Source organism: Pleurodeles waltl, chromosome 9 (genome assembly GCF_031143425.1).
Source record: "Pleurodeles waltl isolate 20211129_DDA chromosome 9, aPleWal1.hap1.20221129, whole genome shotgun sequence".
NCBI classification, from domain to species: domain Eukaryota; kingdom Metazoa; phylum Chordata; class Amphibia; order Caudata; family Salamandridae; genus Pleurodeles; species Pleurodeles waltl.
In genome coordinates this window covers 348,217,429-348,238,848 of record NC_090448.1, presented here as the reverse complement: position 1 = coordinate 348,238,848, position 21,420 = coordinate 348,217,429, and the positions used below count along the sequence as shown (strand labels likewise).

General features: G+C 41.2%; 1 protein-coding gene across 1 annotated transcript in view; it reads left to right on the top strand.

The window, feature by feature from the left end:
* The window catches only part of MED29 (mediator complex subunit 29), a 38,586-nt gene extending 17,570 nt beyond the window's left edge, over positions 1–21,016 (top strand). Inside the window, exons 3-4 of the mRNA XM_069206922.1 lie at positions 16,138–16,222; positions 20,190–21,016. Of these exons, the coding sequence (XP_069063023.1) occupies positions 16,138–16,222; positions 20,190–20,420 (316 nt within the window). The 3' untranslated portion in view covers positions 20,421–21,016. The remainder of the gene's footprint in view (positions 1–16,137; positions 16,223–20,189) is intronic.
* Positions 21,017–21,420: the final 404 nt, after the last annotated feature.

The window sequence follows — 21,420 nt, the reverse complement described above, 5'->3', positions numbered from 1 at the left end:
CTCCATCTTAGATTGTTTTTTTCCGCTGTCGGGTTCGGACGTATTCCTTTTCGCTCCGTGTTTCGGTTCGGAAAGTTAGTCAGAATCTCGGAAGAAAGCGTTGGTATTGTTCCGTTCGGTATCGGGATAGTTAGGTACATCGACACCGATCATCGGAAGACTTTGGGGTAGTTTCGATCCCCCATCGGGGCCTGGTCGGCCCGACCGCGTGCGACATCGAAGCCGATGGAACGGACCCCGTTTCGTTTCTGCCCAAAATGTCACAGTAAGTATCCTTATACAGATCAGCACTTGGTCTGTAACTTGTGCTTGTCCCCCGAGCACAAGGAGGATACCTGTGAAGCCTGCCGAGCCTTCCGGTCCAGAAAAACACTCCGGGACCGAAGAGCCAGGCGTCAACAAATGGCGTCCACGTCGACAAAACAACGTTTCGACGAGGAAGAGGAAACATTCTCGGTTCCGGAATCAGAATCCGGAGACTCCGACGTCGAACAACAGCAACAAACTGTGAGTAAGACGTCGAAAAGTAAATCCATCGACAAACCGAAAGCCCAGGGGACGCCACTGCCAACAGGCCATGGCTCGACCCATAAAACAGGCGACCCGTCGAAGGCGCCGAAAAAGGGCACGCCCATAGCGAAGACACCCGACTCCGGTCGAGGGACCGCCATGGAGCAACCTCGGAGCCGAGAAAGCGGCTCCGAGAGACAAAAACAAGATACCGGCACCGAAAAACATCGGCACCGAGAATCCATGCCGAAAGGAACAAAAATTCTGTCGGTGCCGAAACCGAAAAAAGATTCTCTTTCGGCGCCGAAAAATACCACACCTTCATCCTACTCAGAGGAACAAGGAATGAGTGGCCAAATGCACAAATTTGGACAAGAGCTCCAAAGTGTAGAATCGGACTACACACAAAAGAGACTGTACATCCAGCACGACACAGGGAAGATATCAACCCTTCCCCCAATCATGAGGAAAAGAAGGATCGGACTTCCAAAGGATGACGCACAACCACAAGCCAAAGTGGTTAAAAAAGTCACGCCTCCGCCCTCTCCACCACAGGCATCACCGGCACAAACACCGCCACAAATGCACTCACCAGCGCAAACTACCATAAGTCATGACGATCAGGATCAAGACGCTTGGGACCTGTATGACACCCCAGTGCCGGACAATGATCCCGAGTCATACCCCACAAAGCCGTCACCGCCAGAGGACAGTACCTCATACTCGCAACTGGTGGCTAGGGCAGCAGAATTCCACAATGTCCAACTGCATTCCGATCCTATAGAGGATGATTTTTTATTTAACACCCTCTCGGCTACACACAGCCAATATCAATGTCTCCCAATGCTACCAGGGATGTTACGGCACGCAAAACAAATTTTTGAAGAGCCCGTAAAATCAAGAGCCATCACCCCAAGGGTGGATAAGAAATACAAATCACCACCCACAGACCCAGTGTTTATTACTTCGCAGTTACCACCTGACTCCGTGGTAGTAGGGGCAGCTCGCAAGAGAGCAAATTCACATACATCTGGCGACGCCCCACCTCCGGACAAAGAAAGCCGAAAATTTGATGCGGCAGGGAAAAGAGTAGCATCACAGGCAGCCAACCAGTGGCGCATCGCAAATTCACAAGCGCTGCTGGCCAGATATGACCGCGCACACTGGGACGAGATGCAACTTCTCGTAGACCATCTTCCCCAGGAATACCAAAAAAGGGCGCAGCAAATAGTGGAAGAGGGACAAACGATCTCAAACAATCAAATCCGCTCTTCACTAGACGCAGCCGATACTGCAGCAAGAACAGTCAACACTGCTGTCACCATAAGGAGACACGCTTGGCTACGCACTTCAGGCTTCAAACCTGAAATCCAGCAGGCTGTCCTTAATATGCCCTTCAACGAGAAACAACTTTTTGGCTCTGAAGTGGATACAGCCATTGAAAAACTTAAAAAGGACACAGACACGGCCAAGGCCATGGGCGCACTCTACTCCCCGCAGAGCAGAGGCTCTTTCAGAAAAACTCCATTTAGAGGGGGGTTTCGTGGCCAACCCACAGACACCACCAGCCAACAAACAAGAACCACACCATATCAGGGTTCCTTCCAAAGGGGAGGTTTCAGGGGATATCGGGGGGGTCAATTCCCAAGGAGTAGGGGAAGATTCCAGACTCCAAAAACACCTCCACCTAAACAGTGACTTTCAAGTCACGCAACCCCTTCACTCAACACCAGTGGGGGGAAGACTAAGCCAATTCTACCAATCTTGGCAACAGATTACAACAGACAATTGGGTATTAGCAATAATCCAACATGGCTATTGCATAGAATTCCACAACTTCCCACCAAACATCCCCCCCCAAAACACGCAAAATGTCACCACAACATTTAGAACTTTTAGGACTAGAAGTTCAAGCACTACTGCAAAAGGATGCAATAGAGTTAGTACCAGTACAACAAAAAAACACAGGAGTTTACTCCCTGTACTTTCTAATTCCAAAAAAAGACAAAACATTAAGACCAATATTAGATCTCAGGACACTAAATACCTACATCATATCGGACCATTTTCACATGGTCACACTACAAGACATCATTCCACTGCTCAAACAGCAAGATTACATGACCACATTAGACCTAAAGGATGCGTACTTTCATATACCAATACACCCTTCTCACAGAAAGTACCTACGGTTCGTATTCAAAGGAATACATTACCAATTCAAGGTGTTGCCATTCGGAATAACAACTGCACCAAGAGTGTTCACAAAATGTCTAGCAGTAGTAGCAGCACACATCAGGAGACAACAGATACATGTGTTCCCTTACCTAGACGATTGGCTAATCAAGACCAACACAGTAAAAAAATGCGCAAACGACACCACATTTGTCATACAAACCCTTCACAAACTGGGGTTTTCCATCAACTATACAAAATCACACCTAGAACCGTGTCAAACACAACAATATCTAGGAGCAACCATCAACACATCAAAAGGAATTGCCACTCCAAGTCCACAAAGAGTGCAGGCATTCCACAAGGTAATAAGTGCTATGTTTCCAAACCAAAAGATACAAGCAAAATTTGTGCTAAAACTTCTAGGCATGATGTCATCATGCATAGCCATTGTCCCAAACGCAAGACTACACATGCGACCCTTACAACAGTGTCTAGCATCACAATGGTCACAAGCACAGGGTCAACTTCAAAATCTGGTGTTGGTAGACCGCCAAACATACCTCTCGCTTCTATGGTGGAACAGCAAAAATTTAAACAAAGGGCGGACATTTCAGGACCCAGTGCCTCAATACGTTATAACAACAGATGCTTCCATGACAGGGTGGGGAGCACACCTCAATCACCACAGCATTCAAGGACAATGGGATATACACGAAACAAAATTTCATATCAATTACCTAGAACTGTTAGCAGTATTTCTAGCGTTAAAAGCCTTCCAACCCATAATAACACACAAATACATTCTTGTCAAAACAGACAACATGACAACAATGTATTATTTAAACAAACAAGGAGGAACACACTCAACACAATTGTGCCTCCTAACACAAAAAATTTGGCAGTGGGCGATTCACAACAACATTCGCCTAATAGCACAATTTATTCCAGGAATACAAAACCAACTAGCAGACAACCTTTCGCGAGACCACCAACAAGTCCACGAATGGGAAATTCACCCCCAAGTTCTGAACAAGTACTTTCAAATTTGGGGAACACCCCAGATAGATTTGTTCGCAACAAAACAAAACTCAAAATGCCAAAACTTCGCATCCAGGTACCCACACCGCGAATCACAAAGCAATGCTCTATGGATGAGTTGGTCAGGGATATTTGCGTACGCTTTTCCCCCTCTCCCTCTCCCTCTCCTTCCATATCTAGTAAACAAGTTGAGTCAAAACCAACTCAAACTCATACTGATAGCACCCACATGGGCAAGACAACCTTGGTATACAACTCTACTAGACCTTTCACTAGTACCGCATGTCAAACTACCCAACAGGCCAGATCTGTTAACACAACACAAACAACAGATCAGGCATCCAAACCCAGCATCATTGAATCTGGCAATTTGGCTCCTGAAATCCTAGAATTCGGACACTTAGACCTCACACAAGAATGCATGGAGGTCATAAAACAAGCTAGAAAACCTTCCACTAGACACTGCTATGCATCTAAGTGGAAAAGATTTGTTTACTACTGCCATGCCAATCAAATACAACCATTACATGCCTCTACTAAAGACATAGTAGGATACTTACTACATTTGCAAAAAGCAAATCTCGCTTTTTCATCTATAAAAATACACCTCGCAGCAATATCTGCTTACCTACAAACTACTCATTCATCGTCTCTATTTAGAATACCAGTTATTAAAGCATTCATGGAAGGGCTAAAAAGAATTATACCACCAAGAACACCACCAGTTCCTTCATGGAATCTTAACATCGTCTTAACAAGACTCATGGGTCCACCTTTCGAACCCATGCATTCTTGTGAAATGCAATATCTAACCTGGAAGGTCGCATTTCTCATTGCAATCACATCCCTCAGAAGAGTAAGTGAAATACAGGCATTTACCATACAAGAACCATTTATTCAAATACACAACAATAAAATAGTTCTAAGAACAAATCCAAAATTTCTGCCAAAAGTAATCTCACCATTCCATTTAAATCAAACAGTAGAATTGCCAGTGTTCTTCCCACAACCAAACTCTGTGGCTGAAAGGGCACTACATACATTAGACATCAAAAGAGCACTAATGTATTACATTGACAGAACAAAGCTAATCAGGAAAACAAAACAACTGTTCATAGCTTTTCAAAAACCACACATAGGAAATCCAATCTCTAAACAAGGCATTGCTAGATGGATAGTCAGATGCATTCAAACATGCTATCTTAAAGCCAAAAGAGAATTGCCTATTACACCAAAGGCACACTCAACCAGAAAGAAAGGTGCTACAATGGCCTTTCTAGGAAACATTCCTATGAGCGAAATATGTAAGGCTGCAACCTGGTCTACGCCTCATACGTTTACTAAACACTACTGTGTAGACGTACTAAATGCACAACAAGCTACAGTGGGCCAAGCTGTACTAAGAACATTATTCCAAACTACTTCAACTCCTACAGGCTAAACCACCGCTTTTAGGGGAGGTAACTGCTTTATAGTCTATGCCAAACATGTGTATCTGCAGCATCATATGCCATCGAACTGAAAATGTCACTTACCCAGTGTACATCTGTTAGTGGCATTAGTCGCTGCAGATTCACATGTACCCTCCCACCTCCCCGGGAAGCCTGTAGCCGTTTAGAAGTAGATCATAAATCTTAAACATCTGAACATTTGTAAATAATTATTAGAAACTCTTAACGTACATACATATTCACTCCATTGCATGGGCACTATTTATACCAAACAACTCCATCCTCACCCTCTGCGGGGAAAACAATCTAAGATGGAGTCGACGCCCATGCGCAATGGAGCCGAGGAGGGAGGAGTCCTTCGGTCCCGTGACCAAAAAGACTTCTTCGAAGAAAAACAACTTGTAATACTCCGAGCCCAACACCAGGCAGCGGACTGTGCCAAACATGTGAATCTGCAGCGACTAATGCCACGAACAGATGTACACTGGGTAAGTGACATTTTCATTACTGTACGTTAAACCTTAGAAATTCACTGGAAAAAAAATGTTAGAGGGATGTTATAGTTTGGCTCACATTTCAAGCATACAAAACCATAGAAATTCAGCAGTTATAGTTAGTTACTTCAAATAACTAAAACACGCGCTTTCGCCATGCACTAGTAATTAGCCCACACATTACGCCACCCATGACATCTTTGATAAAATCAATGTAATATTTGCAGTAAATTGAGGAAAAAATTTGCATGGCAGGGGTGCAAGTTATAGTTACCTTAGGGCACAAGTTATAGTCTTTTGAGGTAACTCAAACTATAACTGATGAATTTCTATGGTTTTGTACACTTGAAATGTGAGCCTAACTATAATGTCTATGTAACCTTTGCTTTTTTTTTTCTCAGTGAAAAAAAAAAAAAATATATATATATATATATATATATATATATATATACATACAGGGAGTGCAGAATTATTAGGCAAGTTGTATTTTTGAGGATTAATTTTATTATTGAACAACAACCATGTTCTCAATGAACCCAAAAAACTCATTAATATCAAAGCTGAATATTTTTGGAAGTAGTTTTTAGTTTGTTTTTAGTTTTAGCTATGTTAGGGGGATATCTGTGTGTGCAGGTGACTATTACTGTGCATAATTATTAGGCAACTTAACAAAAAACAAATATATACCCATTTCAATTATTTATTATTACCAGTGAAACCAATATAACATCTCAACATTCACAAATATACATTTCTGACATTCAAAAACAAAACAAAAACAAATCAGTGACCAATATAGCCACCTTTCTTTGCAAGGACACTCAAAAGCCTGCCATCCATGGATTCTGTCAGTGTTTTGATCTGTTCACCATCAACATTGCGTGCAGCAGCAACCACAGCCTCCCAGACACTGTTCAGAGAGGTGTACTGTTTTCCCTCCTTGTAAATCTCACATTTGATGATGGACCACAGGTTCTCAATGGGGTTCAGATCAGGTGAACAAGGAGGCCATGTCATTAGATTTCCTTCTTTAATACCCTTTCTTGCCAGCCACGCTGTGGAGTACTTGGACGCGTGTGATGGAGCATTGTCCTGCATGAAAATCATGTTTTACTTGAAGGATGCAGACTTCTTCTTGTACCACTGCTTGAAGAAGGTGTCTACCAGGAACTGGCAGTAGGACTGGGAGTTGAGCTTGACTCCATCCTCAACCCGAAAAGGCCCCACAAGCTCATCTTTGATGATACCAGGCCAAACCAGTACTCCACCTCCACCTTGCTGGCGTCTGAGTCGGACTGGAGCTCTCTGCCCTTTACCAATCCAGCCATGGGCCCATCCATCTGGCCCATCAAGACTCACTCTCATTTCATCAGTCCATAAAACCTTAGAAAATCAGTCTTGAGATATTTCTTGGCCCAGTCTTGACGTTTCAGCTTGTGTGTCTTGTTCAGTGGTGGTCGTCTTTCAGCCTTTCTTACCTTGGCCATGTCTCTGAGTATTGCACACCTTGTGCTTTTGGGCACTCCAGTGATGTTGCAGCTCTGAAATATGGCCAAACTGGTGGCAAGTGGCATCGTGGCAGCTGCACGCTTGACTTTTCTCAGTTCATGGGCAGTTATTTTGCGCCTTGGTTTTTCCACACGCTTCTTGCGACCCTGTTGACTATTTTGAATGAAACGCTTGATTATTCGATGATCACGCTTCAGAAGCTTTGCAATTTTAAGAGTGCTGCATCCCTCTGCAAGATATCTCACTATTTTTTACTTTTCTGAGCCTGTCAAGTCCTTCTTTTGACCCATTTTGCCAAAGGAAAGGAAGTTGCCTAATAATTATGCACACCTGATATTGGGTGTTGATGTCATTAGACCACACCCCTTCTCATTACAGAGATGCACATCACCTAATATGCTTAATTGGTAGTAGGCTTTCGAGCCTATACAGCTTGGAGTAAGACAACATGCATAAAGAGGATGATGTGGTCAAAATACTCATTTGCCTAATAATTCTGCACTCCCTGTATATATATATATATATATATATATATATATATATATATATATATATATATATATATAATACACCGACCAGGAAAAATAAACAAAGGTTAAAGTAACATGATAGATAGGTGAATTTCACACTGACAGTGTTAATGTTTTGAACTAAAAAATAAAAATAAAAAACACCAATGTGCAAGTTATGCTTAGCAGCACCAACTATAACTTGTGCCATACACTGCCTCTGACCCCATATATGACATCATTTATTTATGACATCAATTATACCATCCAAACGTCACTTTCACACATATTGCTCTATAAATTAGGATGTCATTAGAGGCCTGACAGTAAGTACACCGTAGCTCAGGAGGAAATCACCCACTTCTTCCCTCCCACCGCAGATACAACTCAGATATTGAAAACAAGCATTCTATGCAACATTGAGCCAATAGCATACACTCTACAGGTAGCATGGATCAAGATCAAATTAAAAATCAACCACAAACATATAAGAAACACACATTTACTGCAGTGTTCAATATTTATTTATACAGTTGTTTACAAGGACAGAATAGTGAGTGACACTTCAAAAACAAATGCCCTACTATGGACAGGTTTTATCTGTATCAAACCCTTGACACTCCCCAAACCTCCATTGAGAATTCAATTTGATACGAGCTGGAAAGTAGTATTGTAAGTTTTTTTTTTTTTTTTTTTTTTTTTTTTTTTTTTTCCCCCTCTATGGAGACAGTTTACTTTGTATCGCACAGTGAAACTCTGAGAAATGCAGAGTATTAAAAAAATTACTAAGAACAGTGTACACTGAGTGCATAATAAAATGTTTGCTGAAAATAATTACAATTTGAAGGTGCTAAAGTACCTAATACCCTTCACACTAGTACACTTTACAGATGGCTTACCTGTTCTAGCAAAACTAGCACATATGCATATCTTAGTTCCTGGTACAAACAACCTTTTATCTTCGCAAGATCCTTTGTAGTAACTCCTTCTTTTTTTTTTTTTTTGTATTTTTTTTTTTTTTCAACACTGTGAAGTTTGTGGATCCGCTGTGATTTATTAAAAAAAAAAAAATATACTTTTAAGCTTCAGGGGCTGGGGGACCCCTACACCGAGGGGTAGGGTAACAGTATCTTACCCCTTCATACATATATATATTTTTTTGACTAGGCTGAATCAGTGTCTCAGAATGGCTGACAACACTTCCTGGTCAAGGTGTTGGCAGCCAATCTGATCGCTGCTCGAGATTGGAAGTATTTGCAAAGCCTTCTCGGATCTAGATACATACGTTTTCTTTTCTTTTAATAGTTCAAAAAGTACCGAACGGATGTATGCCAAATAACAAAAAGGATTTTCTAGACCAAAATCTACCTTTCTGCCAAATTCGGTGTAGTTCGGGCTGTAGTCAAGTTCAAAATCCCAATGGGAATAAGAATGGGAAAAGCACTTTTTGAGACATTCCCCCACCCCCCTTTTCCCACACCCCTTTTTCTCAGCCCACTTGTCATATCACCGACAAACGTCTCATGTACAACAACATTCTCTGGAACACTTTCTGTGAATATTCTTCAAACATTGCTGAAGAAATAGGCTTGTCAATGTTATTTTTTTTCCTATGGAAACTAGGTTCTAGGTATAACTACCTGCTGCCAGTAAGTGGGTGGGGAGGAGTCAGGAATGGGGGTGGGTGGGTTGGTTTCAGCAGGTTGGAGGTTTGTGTGTTGGAAGACTTCCTTGCCGATTTTACATGGGTATTTGATGCTATTCAAGAAAACTGTTGAGGGATGTGGGATGCTTCATTAAAGTATTCCGAAATTAAAAGAGGAAGCTACTAGCAACATTAACTACTCGAATGTAGAGCAGTAAATGGTTCCCACTTACAAGTTTAGATACCTGACAATCAATCATTGGGGAACAGTCCGCTTCTGGAGCTTAGTTTGGAGGTGATATTTTCCTGTTACCAAGAAAATTTGAAAAGATGGAGTAAACTACAGTTTTAACTAGTTGGCAGGCCAACCACCTATACAAGTTCCCACGTATTTTAGAAAATACTCCATACTGTGTGAAAAATTCCTTCCTTCTTTTGAACGTTTGAGCAATAGGCTCTGTCTATGCTGTAGGATGGATAACCTCAGGAAAAAAAACTTAACTGCCTTTTAATGGTCTGTTTACAATGGAAGCATGTTGCTACCTATCATCTGGTTTTCTTGGGCATTGCCCTTTAATTGTGACCAGTGACTGAACACATGCACAGATAGCCAAGCCGTCCGGTGGGACAGACAGGCAAGGGAGACCAAACATACTTGCATTTCTAGTATGGAGCAGTAAAGTAAGCTCCTCTGAAGCTGTAGTGATTTTAAAATATAGAAGACTGCCGCTGCATCAATTGGATGGAAGGATTAGATGACCAAGATTATCCCACTGTATGTGGGACCAGTGATTGGAGAGATCACATGACTGGTTTCCAGAGCTCGGCCTATATTGAAATTGTCGCCTTGTGGGGGATATCTGGGGTGATGGGGCCATGACATTACTTGTCCAGTAGTAGGTGCAATTTGGCCGCACGTAGCACAGCCTCTGTCTCAAGCTCTGGCACATCACTTGCTGATCACTTCTTATTTTGGCCGACAATCCGCCACTCAAAACAGGGTATTGATGTGAGAACTAGGTAAGGAGTCTGTCTACTTGACATAGAGAACTCCTATGAATTTCATACCTGTCTGCCTATGGGTGCTTGGGAATAGGTGGGCAGATGATATTGGTACTTTAGGGGATGTGGAATGGGCAGCAGTCTTAATGCATCTCGGAGAAGTCACCATTTGAGCCATCTTGTGACTGACAACTAAAAACACTTCTCACTGTTTACTATGATTGGATAGGTTACACAAGGTGTGTGTGGTAGCAGAGAAAAGGTACTTGAAATGTGGGTCAGACAAAGGCACATTCATCCTTATGGTATGGGAGGGCAGAGAAGCATGAGGTAGCAACAAACCGCCTGGGGATGTCGGTTTGGAATTCCCTTAACAATTCATTTGGCAGTCCTAGATATACCAACCAAATAAGTTGTCTCTTTGCTCACTGGGCATGATGATTGCTTGGAGAGTGATTGCTAGGTAATGGGGAAATAGGCCGCATTATAAAGGTGCGTTTGCCGGGTTGCAGGGGAATCCAGTGTTTGTAAACAGAAAGTACCGTGCAAGAGACTGGGGAAGGGGGAGGGGCGGTCATACTTGGAAGTTTATGAAATTGAGTTTTTATGGGCTGTATGGAGAGTGAGAAATGTTGGGGCATCGCAGTGCATGAACTACTAACAAACCTACCCTGTTGTATTAAGTGTAGAGCATCCTGAATACCCCAATCAATTGGTAATGGAGAATTGGCATAATATTTAGAAACTTGAACGATACTGATCTGTAAAGGGAAACAGTTGATACAAACCTAAACATTTGGTTTGACAAACCCAATATGCCCCATTCAAAAGCTATCACCACTGGCCTAGTCACATTGAACCTACATCAGATTGTACACAATCTCACACACATCGCTGGACACATCCTAGATGTAATTTCTGCCAAGCCTGAACTAGTTACCGTTCATAGCATCACACCAATCAAGTGGTCAAACCACCATTTGATATCTTTCCGATACAAAACACCACAAATCAACACACCCCACTACTACTTACATACATGCACCTATCGACCATGGAGCAAACTCAACTTTGATAACTTAGAAACACAACTAACAGCCAACCCTGGTCTAGATACAATTAATTCTGTTCCACAACTTTAGAAGTGGCTACAGGAAGCTTTTGATATCCTAATGCCACTCAGAAAAACTAAACAGGACTCATGAAAACCAACACCTTAGAGAAACACAGAACTTAAAAAGAAAGCAACAAATCAGAAGGTTGTGGCGGACCTGGCTCAAAACAAACAACATTCAAGACAAACTGCAGCACACAAACTTAACAGAATATACAAATCATCAATCAAAAAAGCTAAAAAATAAATAAAAAAAAAAGTACTACTCAGCCAGAATACAAAATGCTAAATCTGCAACTAAAGAATTTTATAAAATTCTCAATAAATTTCAAAAACCTAAATACATGGAAGGAAGTCATCCCACTACTAAAGAATTCGCAGATACACTGGCAACTCATGACACAACCCAGGCAGACTCCTATTTAAATCAGAAAAAACCCATCAGCGCCAACCCCTTTCCTTAAATACCCTTTAAAAATAAACCAACCCAGCCTCTACAGTACTTCAAACAAATATCACAAGGTGAATTTATGGTTTTGGTCAAAGCAAGAAGGCCTTCCAGTTGCCATTTTGACCCTTGTCTACCACACATCTTCAAGAACATTCTTTTATCTACTTCAGCTGCCACACCTTTAAGAGGAATCATCAACAACTCTTAACTACAGGAACTTTTCCTGAAGACCTGAAAAAAGCATGCATACGTCGGTTATTAAAGAAAACAAACCTAGACCCGCAGGACCCCAGCAACTACAGACCATTCACAAATGGACCTTTCCTGGGCAAACTAATAAAGCAGCATTCACCCGGATGTCACAATTCATTGAAGACGATTCCATACTTTCAGACTACCAAACTGCATTCCTCCCAGGAAGAGGCACTGAATCGGCACTCATAGCATTCTGGGATGATCTTAAAAACACAGTCGACCGCAATGGAGTTGGGGCACTACTTCTCTTGGGGCCTCTCGACTACCTTTTGATACGGTTGACCATGACACCCTCATTCAAAGACTCCACGAAGTAGGCATAGAAGGGACTGCTCTCGACTGGATTACATCCTACCTTCAAAACAGAACTAATATTATCTATCCCCCCCCACCTTCTCATCCAAACCCTGTCTCACAAATGCAGGGATCCCCCAAGGATCAATCATCTCACCTTTTCATTTTCAACATTTACATACATCATTACCAGAACTGATCAATGATTTTCAACTCGCATGCTACAACTACGCAGATGACACACAAATACTACTTAAATTGGAATGCCCCAAAGACATTAAAAACTCACAAATCTTCAATTGCCTCAGCTGTTGATCAGTGGATGACTTGGAGTCATCTCAAACTAAATGTCTCCAAAACGGAAATACTCCTATGTGGTGACTGGAAAAAGTATGACCCACTGTGCGCCTGGCCTGACTATCTCGGACCACCTCCTCTATTATCCAAGAAAGATAAAAACCTCGGAATTACCATGGACTCCAAGTTAACTATGAATGCCCAAGTGGACAAATTAGCACGAACAAGCTTCATCACCTTGAAGACTCTGCGACGCATATTCCCCCACCTCGGATTTCCACACAAGGTGCAGGCTACTATCTATCTTGTACTATCCAAACTGGATTATGCCAATGGCATCTACCATGGATCATCTCTATTTATTATGAAAAAATTACAACGTATTCAAAACTCCGCTGCCAGACTATTACATGTAAAGTCACAAGCCCACATCTCCCCTGCCTTGAGAGCACTACACTGGTTACCTGTTGCCAGAAGATCCACAAGCTGCTTTGTATCACCCACAGAGCTATACATGGAACAGGACCACTTTTTATCAGAAACCAAATACATTCAATAAAGAAACCTCCACTCAAGATTGGCACTCCGCTTTAGAACAACACCATACAAGAAAAAGACTATAGGTGGTACATCCTTCTTTGTTCAAGCAGCCAAACTATGGAATTCATTACCCCCAAATATAAGATCCAGGGATAACTATCTTGCCTTCAGATGACTACTTAACTGTTGGCTGTTTCCTTCATAACCCCCATACTCAAACAGCAATGGACTGCGTGTGCCTGTGTTAAGTGTTTTTAATCTGAATGTGTATATTCTAGATATGTATAGTTCTTTAGGAAATATGTATCACTACTATGTCTTAATAAATTACACACATACTCTTTAAACCTTTTTACCAAATGTATATTTACTCAATTAAATGTGTGTGTGTATGTATATGTGTGTGTATATGTGTGTGTGTGTGTGTGTATATATATATATAATAATGTGTGTGTAAATAAATACAATCCATAAATAAAACTCAAATTATAAATAAGAAAATTAAAGTTAAAAATATATAAATAATGAATGAATAAATTAAAGAAAAATAAAATGATAGAAAGATACATAAAATTATAAATAATCATAATATAAATGTACTCTTGTAAGCTTTACTGTGTCTACTCATCACCATATGTCATGTCTCTATCAATCTATCCTCCATCCCCACTCTGACTTTCATCTCCAAAATAACCCTGCCTAAGCTCTTCCCTCCTCTTCCACATCTAGTTCACCCAGACCTCTCTTTACTACCATGATCTCGCAAACAACCCTAATAAATGCTCCCTCCTTTATCTCACCTTGACTCATCCAAAACCCCTCCTGCTACTATGATCTCCCTAACCCTTTCCACAGACACTTCCCTCCTCATCTCATCCCAAGCCTCATCCTATTACTATAAACTCCCAATTAACACTTCTGGATTGTTCCCTCCATTACTCTAGTCATTCCAACTAATAAACTCGCATATCCTCTGCTTAAATTAACTTATAAAAATACTAAAACTAAACTCATATTCCCCTATGCTAATCCACCGCAAATTCCTCTTGGGCTCCAGAGTAGTGTGCTACTCGCCGAAAAGCGCTTTGCCGCCTCGTCAGGGGTAGTATAAATACTTTTAAAATACAATACAATGTAAATCTACATGAATTCCAAATGTATTTAAAAAAAAAAAAACGATTGTGTCTTCTGATAACCCCTTTAAATATGAAAAAAAGGCAGTAGTTTGTTGTAAGGGCTGCCTTTATCTGCACAAACCTGCAAGCCCTGGATATTCTGAAACCACCTTCGGCTCACTCCATTCACGTCTCCACTCCAGTCTTGACTGTACTCCACCTCACTCTAATCTACCCTACTCCATTCTACCCAATCTACCCCACACCACACGCAACTCAAATCTACTGCACTCCACCCTACTACAATTGACCCCAGTCTAATTCACACCATTCTGCTTTGCTCCAGTCTACTCCACCCTAACCCCATCTCCCCCACTCCAGTCTACCCCAGACCAATATAGCTGACTCCACTCCAATTTACTCCACTACAGCTTACCCACTTTTATCTTGCTTGCTCCAGTTTACCCAAATCCACTCCGCCTTAATCCACTTCAATCTACCTCCTCTAATCTACCCCAACTCATTCTACCCTAATCCACTGTGCTGCACTCTTACCTGATTCCCCCCCACCACCCCTTCCAATCTACCACGTTCTAGTCCACTCAAATCCACCTATTCCATTCAACCACAGACTACCCGACCCCACTAACTTTCAGCCATGCCGAACAGCAGCCGCACTAGTGTACTACATGGCTAAAACACAATTGCTTATTTTCTGGATAATGGCAGCTGGTAAGGAAATGTGTTAAACTGTCACACGTGCTTTTTTACAGAAAAAGAAAAGCAGTAGAGCATGAAACTTGAATTAATGTCAACGACAAGGAATTAGTGTGGGCTGCATTCCAGTCCCCAGTTTTTGCTCGTTGTGCCACACAGGGACCATCCTTCTGCAAATCAGTTGGTTCTGATTCTGAAGGAACAAGCCAGCCCAAATCCTCCAGACCAGGTCCCCTCAAAATGGGAACACAACCCCAAGATTTGTTTGAGCCCATTTGGACCTCCTCATCATGTTTCAACTTGAGTATATCTCGCTTAAAAAGAAGAAAAGCATGATGGGCAGAGTCCCTAAATTAAGTCCACACACTGGTAATTACTGTGAATTGGATTCAAAGACATAGGTGTTTCTATTGTAGATCTGAAGCTGCACCTCAGCAGTGGCTGAAATTAATTCAGGCTGTCCACCACTCACTCCTTAAGTTGTCTCTGTACTGAAAAATACGTTGTTCCTAATTCTTTGATCCCAGGGGCACATACCCTCCTCCAGCTGTTGACTATTATGGCCATGCCCTCCAGTGAGGGGAGAATGAGGTCCTGTCATTTGTATGCATGGCTGCTGTTTGTTCACAGATAGTGACACAACATCTCAAATAAGTGTAACCTTAACACTGCAGCACCTTTCTCAACATTGTGACCAGAAATCATTAGGTAGTGCTTTCTGTTTTTAAAGTAGTGAGCAAGTATAGTGTGCTTTGTTATCAATTTATCCCTTTTCAGTGAAAAGGAGGAAGTAGGGTTGAGGAGTTCCCTTGTAATGATTAACTCAACTTCATAGTTGCAAGTGAATCACACATCGTCTTGAGCCCAAGCTCCAAGTATTTAATTACTAGATACAAATTTGGGCATTTAAACCCAAGAATTAAGGGAAAACTGGGCGGAATGAATAGTCTAACTTGGATCAAGTGTACTAATTTGTAAATTACATCCACAGTCATATGTTTGTTTTTCTGTGTTGCAGAAAGAGTGGAGATGGGCCTATACAGCGCTTTGATAAAAGTCTTGAAGAGTTCTACGGCCTCTGTGACCAGCTGGAGCTTTGCTTGGTAAGTATCCCCTTGGGTTCCAATTTCCCATATACCTGGCGAGGAAGATTATCATTTGTACAGCAGTCTTCTCACTTAATTTTTCACTTTTGTTTAGTAAACTCGCACTTTGTACTGTTCTGTAAGAGGCAGATTAGCTAACTATCTTAATTCTTCCTGACCTCACTAATCATAAAGGACCTCCTTCTGAGATGGCCCCTATCAGGTGAGGCAATTATTACATCCGATCAAAACTAGTATTTTTTTTCAGTTGCAAAAACTATTTCCTATTGTTAGTCTTTGGGAGTAATATACAGATTTTGATCCTTTTTGCTACAGGATCTGCATTTCCGGTAAATACCAGTCATTTACCCCCCTCATTAAATCAGCAGGTTTGACCAGCAGATATTTATTACAAACCTCATAATTCCTATATGTGCAGTAACCGGAGTAGCTGCAAATATTGGCTTAGTCTTTAATGACGCCTTATCACCACACTTGAGCACTGCACTCTCTGCACATTTGCTTATAACCCATGGGATAACAAGAATGCAATGCCTTTTTTTTTTTTTTAAATATAGACAGGCTTTTAGATAGTCTTTTGATTAGGCGTTTGAAACAGTTGATTAATCTACACAGGCTACATAAATGCATCAACATTTGTAAATGAAGTCCACAGAACTGTTGTGCATTATTTCACAATGTAACAAAAGCAACGTGCATTCCACCAACCTAGGTGAGTGGTGGTCAGATGGTTAAGATTTCTGGCCACACCTGTTCCAAATTATACTACCTTCCAAGCTTAAGGAGAAAACCCGCAGCTCAGCAGTCCAAACACCACACTTATGATTATCCCATTTTCAACACATTCACACCATGCAGTTGACCTAAAAACCAGTCTGTGAGGTTAAAACTCAGCTATGTAGAAATGCACAAACCAGTCTGCTCATGCCACTTAAAGGCTATACAAATGTGCCTCGCTGCAGATAATTTTGTAAGGATTTAGTTTTGGCTATCCAGGGTAACTATTTAGATGGTATGTGTTAAGAGTTGGCATGTTAAGTCTCCAGCAGCTCACTTTAAATCCGAATTCTTGAATGACCACCATAAGTTACATATGATATAGCTATTTGAGTATTTTTGGCTTCAAGTCGCTTATTTATGATATCACCACCCTTACTTCTATTTTTGGATAGTATGACTTTGGAAACTTCCAGCAGTGTGGATGTTGAGAACAAGAAAATGTTCCTGGCGTTGGCCAATGATGAGACCGAGTCTGTCTGGTAGCTAAAGTGAAGCTAGGTATAATAAAGCTAGGCATAGAGAAGCATAAAACCTGGTAATTTCTCATCTTACTATTTACACTTCCTTCCCAGTTGCTGGACTGTAGGGCATTTATTGCTGGATAAGGCCTGACGACAGGCACTGCATCTACCAGTCCTTCATGAGAAAGCCCACAGTAATGGTCAGCTGGACATCCTGATCCTTCTTCACGTGTTGTCTACGTGAGCCATGAATGATCACAACATCCTCATTAATCTCTTGTCTGCAAAATTAGATTTCATGCAAGTGGTATCCAACAGATCAAACTAGATAATTCTTTCCACCACTTGTGATCTTTAATGTTACACAGTGCTTCTCCCTTTCAGTACACTTAAATACCTTGAAACAGTTTGCCATTGTTATTTGTTAACATCACATCATAATTGTATGCTAATGGTGCATCATTCTATCTTAAGAATCAACACCTAGTGGGTTAATAGCTGTTGGAGCGATGTTGACTTACTGTACACACCTTCACAATTGAATGTACTTTACTTTCTTGTTCTAAGGTGGCCAAAAATAATAAACTGTAAACTTTTGTCTAGACAATCCTGTTGCTTTCTTCTGGCAATCTATCATAGGCCACCTTCAATTTAGACTTTGCAATTAACCCAACCCTCATCAAAACACCCAAGCTAAGTGCCTACTAGTGAAAGCTTGCGTTTTCAAACTGTACTACTGTAAGTATGATTTCTGGTTATGAACAGTGCTGAGAACTCGCATGAGTTTCCTTCTCCATTGGTTATATACATGTAAAATAAAAGGTTACTTTCTTAATTCTAATGGAAGTCAATAAAACCAAACGTGGACATAAAGGACCTCTCTAGAAAGACTGCTGTTTGTTATGCATTCCAGGATTATTTGCTCTTATCTTTCTGTGCTCCCTGTTGAAGACGAGCACTCTGACATTACCTTACTTGCAGTCCTTGTAAAGAACATAGAAATGTTTTAACTAATTATCCACTTTCCTTCAGCATAGGACAAACTTAACAGTGTGGGGGTAGGAGGGGAGGAGAGTTATCATAAGCATCTGATCTTAAAAAGGAGCGAGCTTTGAGGCAAAATGCAGATGTTAACTAGAGGGCCAGGTAAATCATTCCCAATGCTCAACAGGTGTGGAAGAAGGTATTTGACCCAGAAACTCAAACGCTGATTCCTCAAAAAGCATATTCTGCAACTTTGGCAAGTAGAGGAGCAAAGCTGCAATGATACTGCACTCATAAAACAATTTGCTATACTTGAGCAAATATCTCTACCGACAATAAAGCTATTCATGAAGCTAAATGAACTGAACCTTATGCAACAAATTAACACATCGAAGAATAAGGCTTCCTCTCTTTGATATAGTTTATTAATTTATATCTCCATCTGCTGCTTTTAAAGCTTGCGTTATGTGAGCTTAACATCTGGCACAGTATTGTGGCGATGTAGGGAATTGTTTAGTGAAAAGTGTAGGACGATAGGTGATCTTTCAGAAATAAAGGGTAGATTTGTCTTAACTTTCTTTGTGCCAACTACACAGGAGTCCAGTACCAGTACAAAGTGCAGGATTTAGGTTACCTGCAGCCTTCAGTATGGTAGTCCTCTTATCCTTGTGAGTGACTCCCTGGCTTCCTTTTAAGGTCTGGGTCTGTTTTAAGCTTACCAACAAAGTTTAGAAACATTTTTTTTTGCCCAACATGTGTCCAACATAAGTCATGCAAACCTTCCTTTTAGATCCTTACAGTTGGCTGATCAGTTGCTCTACACATGTCAATTATTTGTTTTACGCTTTCCATATCCTGGCAACAGTTGTCCATGTTAGCTACTTTTTACAAACTTATTAAACCCTCTTACATTTGTTTCCTATTCCTAGAGTTGGTGACCCACACCCAAAAATGGTTGATTCTATTAAGCGGCTTAGAATTGTGAATGCATTCTCTTGCTCACAGTAAGAGGTTGGTCATTTCTGCACTTCAGATCCAGTGCTTAAGGATTCCATTGAATGCTATGGCAGCCTTTTGAGTCTAACCATCAGAACGTGTCTCTCTGCTCAGTTTTGTATTTTTTCTGAATGGAATTCAAAGTACTAATTCGCTTGACTGCTTTGCTCTACATGTACTGTATTGGACCATATTGACTTAATGTTTTGTGCCTGATAAGGAGTTGTTCCTCCTATCCCTCACAACGTTCAATACGTCTGCTTCAGCCCGTATTATGGTATTGCCTTAATCAGGGTGATGCAGTGATTAGTTCAGAAAGTTTGCTGTCCTCCAAAACTCTCTCGCCCATGTGCATAGTTCTTAAAATTAATGTTGTTCTCACATGCAGGCTTAGATTAACTTATGGTTGAATTTTACCATGTTGATAACGCAGTGGATGTAAATGAACTCCTTAAACTATTATATGTACAATTTAAAAGGCATAGCTGTGGTAGTACATAACTTTGTAGGCCAACAATCTTGAAGTTACTAACTAACCTTTGCGTTTGTCGGTTCAGATCAAGGGCTACCTGCACCATTCTGTAAGGGTGTGCTCTTAAAATGATTTCCCCTGTCTGAGAAAACCATCTACTTCTGTATCTCCTTTTAAGCAAGGAACTGTGCCTTGGCCTATCATTCTGTCATCTGTTTATTTTACTCTAGTCTGTAACCTTCTTTTTATTTTTTTGTCTCCCCCCCCACAGAGGCTGGCCTATGAGTGTCTCTCCCAGAGCTTCGACAGTGCCAAGCACTCCCCAACCCTGGTTCCAACAGCCACCAAACCAGATGCTGTGCAAACAGAGAGCCTACCCTACACCCAGTACCTCAGCATGATCAAATCTCAGATATCCTGTGCCAAAGACATTCACAACGCCTTGCTGGAGTGTTCCAAAAAGATAACTGGCAAGACGCCCCCTACTCAAGGCAGCCTGTGAGGCAATTATATCTGGTCACTTGACATAGACTTTTGCAGCATTGGCATGGGCCTTTCTGCTGCTAATGTGCAAATCCTTGACAATTTTGAGGTATTCAAGAACCCTCAGTGTCCCTGCTCAGTCAAGGGAGATATTTATTTTGGGAACTGGGTATTTAGGAAGCGCTTCAAGGCGTCTCAATAAATAAAAGCGACTGAGAGGGAACCTCCCATCTTTGGTGTGCAGGACTGGAGAACCTCTCTTGGGATGGTGGGATTTTGTTTCAAGGACCACTGGAAATAGACGCTGTCCTTGAAAGATTTTCAGTTTGTTTCAAAATATCAGATGTACAGTTTTGGGTTAACTTTTCCAGCCCTTATTAATACACACTTAAATATTTTCCTAACATGAGAATTGCTGACTTTTTTTCTTCAACTATATATAGTACTCTTACTGACTGGGTTTGTGTAGCGACTTTGTACCACATGAGATCATCAGGAAGTCAACATACATTCTTCTGTGCTTTACTATTATTTCTGAGGAAAAAGAACTGAAAGCACTTGAGCACTTACCTACCCTTTGCAAAATGCTTTACCAGTAAAAGCTGTCTCATCTAATTGACTTTGCATCTGTGACAGTCTGTATGTTGCAACTGCTTTACCCAGAGGTGGTGTTTTGTTATTTTTAAATACTCTTATTTGTCTTGGTTTACGGTTTCTGTCTGAAACCTCCTACCTTTTCCTCAGAGTGCTTGTTTCAGTTATCTAAATGACCACTTTCAGTCAGGTGGTTGGGGGGAGGTTTGGGAAGTGTTACGCCTTGTTGACTAATACCACAGGAAAGATGAGAAGAAACTAAACTTCTGTCCATGATGGGCTATGGCCAGGAATTATTTTGGTGGTGGAGGTAGTGGAGGATTATGATGAAACGTGATTTTATGTGTGGTTTTAAGACACAATTGATCCTCTTTTAGCTCTGGATTAGAGACACCTTTAACTATATTGGTGGCATCATGTAACAA